The 7,227-nt window shown below is 42.8% G+C and overlaps 1 protein-coding gene across 1 annotated transcript in view; it reads right to left on the bottom strand.

The window, feature by feature from the left end:
• Positions 1-964: 964 nt before the first annotated feature.
• Positions 965-7,227, bottom strand: part of EFCAB6 (EF-hand calcium binding domain 6) — a 115,291-nt gene continuing 109,028 nt past the window's right edge. The window contains exons 29-31 of the mRNA XM_053387653.1: positions 5,734-5,918; positions 4,781-4,930; positions 965-1,205 (exon numbers count right to left, since the gene is read on the bottom strand). Coding sequence (XP_053243628.1) covers positions 1,083-1,205; positions 4,781-4,930; positions 5,734-5,918 — 458 coding nt within the window. The 3' untranslated portion in view covers positions 965-1,082. The remainder of the gene's footprint in view (positions 1,206-4,780; positions 4,931-5,733; positions 5,919-7,227) is intronic.

Raw genomic sequence — 7,227 nt, 5'->3', positions numbered from 1 at the left:
TCTTCCATTTTGCTGTTATGCACATTTTTACAGCTGTAAGTAAATTTACAACAACTTGATTGATGCCACCAGCCAAGTCCTTAAGATAACATAATAACACTATTCTGGGATTCTGTATTATTGGAACAGCTGGCCACTTCCTTAATCGGATCCAACATATTGGTCCAAAAAGAATGCATTACTGGACAGATGCAACATATCTGCATCTCCAGCAAGAATATTTGCTTAATTCTAAAACTGATAACTTAGCGGGGGGGGGGGTAAATTCCAACAATATTGTACAAAAAAACCTTCCAAACCAGCTGATTTTACATTAGCTGGCATGGATTCCTTCATGTTGAATCTCATCTGGATCTCGTGTCCCAAGTTTCTTCTTCATAAAATGCCCACCACTTAACTTGCTTCAAATCACTCCTGGCCACTTGGGTGAAAGTCTCAGCTTCAAGGATCTGGGCTGCTGATAAACATGCAGGTTGAGCTTTAATAAGGGATTTGGATGTTGCTTCTTATCTATACAGGCCCCAAGTTCTTTAAGGACTTTACAAATTAGGACTGGCACTTGGAATTGTGCCTAAAAATTTTCAGTGATCACACCTAACTCTGCTGAGTTTTTGCCACTGAATTCTGAGGCTTCCAATTTCAGAATAATGAAGAAAATTGCATTAGGTATAATCCGTTTAGAAAATGGCAGCAAATAAAATTGAGAAGTGTGCCTTTTAAAATATAAATTAAAAGTTCCTTTTCTTAATAATGCCCTTTAATTGAAAAAATAAAGTTATTGCTTTCCAAGATGCCAATTAAGAACCTCAAAACCGTCACTTTAATTGTTTTCAGTTTTCCCTGCTAAATGGATTATGAGAAAATTAATAGCCCCAACTACTGAAGATTTACTTCACCAGACACCATCACCAGTTTGCATTGCGAAGGAATTATAAGATTGCTGATACACTGTTAACCAAGGGGGTGAATTTATATAGTTTTATTAGATTAAAATGAGGACATATATTTCAGTAATCACATCTCTCCTGCCTAATGATTCTTCAAGATTGGAGAGCAGGCTTCCTTTTTCTTTTCTTTTCTTTTCAATGCAGGAATGCTTTGAGGAATTCATTGTAGGAGATTTTGGAAGTTAATCCTTTGTCATAATATTCCAGTATGTGAAAGAACTCCTCTTCAGACAAGTCAATGCCATACTTGCGGAGTACCTGCAGAAGACACAGAAAACTGACATTGCTTATCGTTAATTAGGAACAATCCAGGAAAGTTAGCAACAGGCAACCAACATAGAACTGAAACATCCACACAATTCAGTTAAGCAAAACTGCCTCGTATAGAATACCTGGAGTTATTTTCTACCAAATGTTCCCATGGCAACCCCCATCAAGGGTTTGGGGTAATTTGTGAATTAGGCCAAGCGCAATATGATACGTTAGGTTTGCACTGCAGACTGGTTCTGGTTTTGCTCCACCTGGGAGATACAGTTCTGTGTGACGAGGGCTGGGGATCAGTAAGAGAATTTGCAGCACCTCTCGCCCAGCCACAGTTCCCAACATTCACAGTTCCCACGAAAGTTAAACTAATACAAAACTGATGCACATTTTTAGTGCACAGAGCCTGCAAGAGCACACATAGTCCACCCTACTGTTGACCCAACTACGTATTCACAATTGCTATGGGAATCATCAGTGTTACACTGTGTTTGTGGCAAAATTGTAGCATGTGGCTGTAGTGTGTTTGTGTCTTCAGACATTGATAGACAAACGTCTGGGAAACCTTGCACCATCACTTTTCAAATGTGCACATGCGTGACATGTCTGATTTTACTTCCATGCTTTCGTGTGGGGAACACTGGTGTACCACTACTGAAATCAGAGAACATTCTAGAAGCAGATATGCTAAGAAGCTAGTATTTTACGAGCTCAGTCTGGAAAGTTGTATACTGCAAAGGCCACTGGTACTCGAGCCCAGAAATCTAGAAAAATCCAGATTCTGCTGGGTTCTTCTTCCATAACTTTCCAGATCATGCCCTGATTAGGATAGTATACTACTTTTCAGAGGGCATCCTCTATTTGAAGGGCTGTGAACATCTAAGTCTGGTTTAAAGCCTTGGAATTGTCCCATCAACAATTAGGATGTCAACCACAAACTGAGCAGGCACACAGGTGACTTGGCTGCAGTCTTCCCCACAGTGGTAAGATGTGTTGTATTTCTGTTTAAAGTGTAGTAATTATTTATAATTTTGCTTCCATCCATATGTTTACACATACCCATTTTATGCAAATCTTTGCTGATGCTTTTGGCAACAAACAAGTAGCCACCAAAACCTTGATTCAACCTCCAACCTGTCAGAACTCTCCAGATTTTGCCACAGATTGCCAAAGTTTTCTGTTGCTCTACCTGCCTGGGCGACGCGGGTGGCGCTGTAGGTAAAACCTCAGTGCCTAGGACTTGCCGATCGCATGGTCGGCGGTTCGAATCCCCGTGGCGGGGTGAGCTCCCGTCTTTCGGTCCCAGCTCCTGCCCACCTAGCAGTTCGAAAGCACCCCAAGTGCAAGTAGATAAATAGGTACCGCTTTAAAGCGGGAAGGTAAACGGCGTTTCCGTGTGCTGCGCTGGTGGTAGCTCGCCAGAGCAGCTTCGTCACGCTGGCCACGTGACCCGGAAGTGTCTCCGGACAGCGCTAGCCCCCGGCCTCTTAAGTGAGATGGGCGCACAACCCCAGAGTCGGACACGACTGGCCCGTACGGGCAGGGGTACCTTTACCTTTACCTTTTTACCTGCCTGGGCTCTACACTAAGCCTAACCAAGAAGCCAGGATTTGTGAAATCAAAAGTTGAGAATCCTCCCAGTGGCTGAAACTTTCATTTTAAAGACAAAGGTGAAAATCCAACAAAGGCTTAGATGTGTAGCTGACACTCATTGTAGCTTAAGGTGATTGGTTAAAACTTCTTGCTCCCCCCCCCAATGTTCTGGGTGAATTCCATGGATACTCTGTCTTTCGTGTTAGGAGAAGGAAATATTCATTTTGTGGTGGTTTTTAGGAGATGCTTATTATTCACATATGGTGTGTTAGAAGTGGAATCACCTTTGAAGATTGACTGGAAACAAAAACAAAGAGGTTAGTAAAACTACTAAGTGGTTAATGACAACATGTCTCATTGGTAGTTGAGCAACTTCAGTGTAACACCATTTAAAAGCAAATTGCAAGCGCAGAAGCCTGATCCAGATTGGGACTCAGTTGTGGCGGCAAAGGGTTAAAACCTTCCTACCGCACACATGGAATTTACTTTTAAAACACCATTCATGCAATTGCTAGCTGCATGAATGGCGTCATTTGCATATTTGCAATTTGCATATGTATATATATGTGTGTGTGTGTGTGTGTGTATATATATATATATATATATATATATATATATATATATATATATATATATATAGCCATCACCAAGTGAAGAACTTTAGATTTGCCCAGGGTTTTAAATATCTGATGTGACTGATTTAAGCTACTATTTTATCTGCTTGCCATGTTGCTGCTTTCATTGTCTCTATTGCCTCTTGTAAACCTTCTTGGATTCATACTGAAAGGCAGTATGTAAATCTATAAAATCAAATTAAAAAATATTTTCTTTTAACTACTAATCTTTTATTTTGATGCTGGTTTTTTGAGCTCCCCTGAGGTCCTGTTTGAATTGCGAGGTGGAGCAGGCGCTGAAAAATAAAGAGGCAAAGAAACCCCACATATTTATCTCCACTGCCTCGTCCTGTCGATATGCAAACGCAAGTTGTGCTCAGAGAGCCTGTGAAGGTGTTCTGCAGTGTGCTGCCTCCTCAGGGAGACCACCTCCACAATTATTAAAAATATACAACACAAGATATAGGACTCCTCATGGCTTACCCCTTTCCATTTTCCTTGAGGAATCTCTGTTCCACTCTCACGTGGGTGAGAAAGAATAATGTAATTCAATATAATTCTTACACCCACCTGCCTTAGCAAAAAACACAAATAATGTCCAAAATAAAGAAAAAACTGAACAGCTATACAGGGGGGCCACAGGTGAAGTCATATGGATAGTTGTGTGGAAAGGGGAATTTAGCAGGTATAGTTTGTCATGCAATGATGAGAAAAGAACCATTTGCTTCAATTCTCTCTAAGGCACAAGTTGAATGCTTGAAAGTTACATGAGCTGATGCCTTCCTTTGCCTTCTGGCTAAAGGGACTCTTCATTCGCTTGGGGTTGTGTGAATACGGATCTCCATATATGTGTTCCAGGCTAGCAGAGGATGGTTTTAATGCATCAGCCTCTGGGTTATGGGCTTCTGCTGTGTGTATGTGTAACCGAAATACAGTAACATTTGAAATTAAGACCATGCATCAAACTAGTAAGCTGATCAGCAAGAATCTAAATGTGAAGCCAGCAATTAGGAATTCGCTACCTCATTTATGGAGTAAAGGTCTTTTCATTTGCCTCCTTAAAAAAAGGAGAAGTGGCCATAACTGAAAAGGCCCTGCTTTTTCTAGCCGGCTTCTGGACTTCAGCAGTCCAAAGCAAGGCTCCATCTGATCACCAAAGTGTGTGGATTTGAATCCTCACTCTGGGTGACGTTGGGCCAGGCTCTTGCTCGCAGCCTAACCTGCCTCACAGGGTGGATGTGAAGGAGGAACCTCTATGGCCACTACCTTGAGCTTCTTCATGAAAGGTGGGATATCAGCTCCCTTGCCACAAGTTGCTTAAGGCTAGCCAGTGAATACATTTAACATTGTTCTGTCAACAGTCACCTGTCTGAAATCCTGAACGCTGAGCTGTCCAGTCCCACTTTCATCATAATACTTGAAGGTTCGCCTCATTGGCCTCCAGCAGTGAAGGATCTGGGGCTGAATCCTCATCATTGCATTGAAAAAGGTCGGTGTTTGTGGCCCACGGGGGTTCTGAGAAAGAGGTGGAAAAGATCATTGCTCTTGAAGACCTATTCAGGCATTGTGTGCGTGAAGAAAAGGTCAGTGAGACCAGTGCAGGCCCCACACCTGAGTGCTCTGCTCTGTGAACATCTTCTTCTTCTTCTTCTACTACTACTACTACTACTACTACTACTAATTTTATTATTTATACCCTGCCCATCTGGCTGGGTTTCCCCAGCCGCTCTGGGCAACGCTTTACAAACAGACTTTCCTAGTGCAGACATCTGCACTGACACACGCATGTCTATGGGCTGAACCCCTGAACAAGAGCTTGAGAGTCTTAGCGGTTGTCATCTGCATGTACTCTTTGGGGAAGCCTTGAACAGAAATCCAGGTATACTCAGGTCAAGCAAATGGGAACATTTCTTTTGACAACCAGCAAGGAGAAGCGGGAAGAGCAGATCCAGAGGCAGCGGCAGAGATAGCTGCTTGGGCAGCCGGAGTGGCGCACATGCCATCCCCTGGGGGGGATTCCTGGTTTTGTATTTTATTTAATTGTGGGGAAACTTGCATTTTAAACCTCCCCAGCAAAAATACCACATTTCCTCATGTTTATTATGGCATGGGTACTTTTTTAAAAAAACCCAAAAACTATTATTTTCCCCTAAACAGTTACAACCATGAAGGCAAGGATAGGAATTAAGTGCAGCAAATGAGAGACAAATGTCCTGTTATTGCGCAACATGAAGGGTTAGAATTGCCCTGGACTTGTCTCCCTCAGATGCCATCTCCTTGGGCATCAGAATCTCCTCAGGTGGCCAGAGAACATTTACCTGAACTCGTGGATTTTGGATTACAATCCTTTGCAGAGGAGTCACATCTTGGAATTTAAACAGCAGCACACAACTTTGAAGGAAGTCACAGTAGGCAAATTTGCCAACACTATTGAAATCATATTTTGTTATGAGTTGTTTACTTTCTTCTTTGGTTAAATTCAAATTAAATTTTTCCAGTATAGCTGAAATAAACATAGGTGTACAGAGTAAACAACATGATAAACAACCATGCTTTACACGTGCACATCAAAGTGACAGTTAATTTTGGGTAACGTAGCAAGCCAAATCTGATGAATAACATAGGCTCACATTGTTGAGGTTCAGTACTTCATTAGGGTGGTGCTGTGGTCTAAACCACAGAGCCTAGGACTTGCCGATCAGAAGGTCGGCGGTTTGAATCCCTGCGACGGGGTGAGCTCCTGTTGCTCAAGCCCTGCTCCTGCCAACCTAGCAGTTCGAAAGCACGTCAAAGTGCAAGTAGATAAATGGGTACCACTCCAGCAGGAAGGTAAACGGCGTTTCTGTGCGCTGCTCTGGTTCGCCAAAAGCGGCTTAGTCATGCTGGCCACATGACCCAGAAGCTGTACGCCAGCTCCCTTGGCCAGTAAAGAGAGATGAGCGCCGCAACCCCAGAGTCGTCCGCAACTGGACTTAATGGTCAGGGGTCCCTTTACCTTTATTACTTCATTAGAACATTCTAAATATTAGAGCATTCATAAACCTTAGGGCTGTACATGCTTCCTCTGCACTGGAGAAAGGACAGCTGAACATTTCAACAGACTCCACTGAGCCCCCCCCCCTCCCCGCCAGTCTCCTGCAGCAGTCACGTGATAGAGATATGTGAACCAGGGCTTAAGCTACTGTTTTCGCACCCTGCAATACACAGTAATAGATTTGGCCTCAGAGATGTGCTGCAGAAGGTCAAACCAGAGGGGATGGTGGAAGCCAGATTTGTTGAATCGTATGTCTGTCCTGTTCACAAAGCAACCTGGGTAAGGAGACCTCAGCTCCTCTGACTTACCTCCTCATCCTCAATCCCTTCCACTCTTTTCTCCCAACTTTTACAACCTGAGGGCTGCATCGGGTGGCGAAAGTGGAGAACTTTGGGTTACCAACCATACAATATTGTCAGAATGGCTCCTACAACTGAACACACTTTTCTAAAGTCAGACCCCCTCTTGCTTCTTACATGAAAGGGGCAGGACCGTGATAAAAGAAACATGCTGGTTCCCATCATATCCTTATGACCTTTTTATTCCACTCAGTGTTTGCTGACTAAAGTAGGTTGGGAGGGATGGTTATTTATTTTCTTTTGCTGCTGTTATCTAAAATATAAATGAATTGTCTATGTATGTAACAACAGCAGCTAGGATTCTCCAAACACAAAAAATGGTAGGGAGAAGTTTCCACCAAAGATGAATGGATAAGTAAGGTGATGGACTATGCAGAATTGGCAAAGTTAGCAGCCAAAACAAGTGAATCTAACAATGA

The sequence above is a fragment of the Podarcis raffonei genome, chromosome 5, assembly GCF_027172205.1.
Source record: "Podarcis raffonei isolate rPodRaf1 chromosome 5, rPodRaf1.pri, whole genome shotgun sequence".
NCBI lineage: Eukaryota > Metazoa > Chordata > Lepidosauria > Squamata > Lacertidae > Podarcis > Podarcis raffonei.
This window is presented reverse-complemented; position numbering and strand designations above follow the sequence as displayed.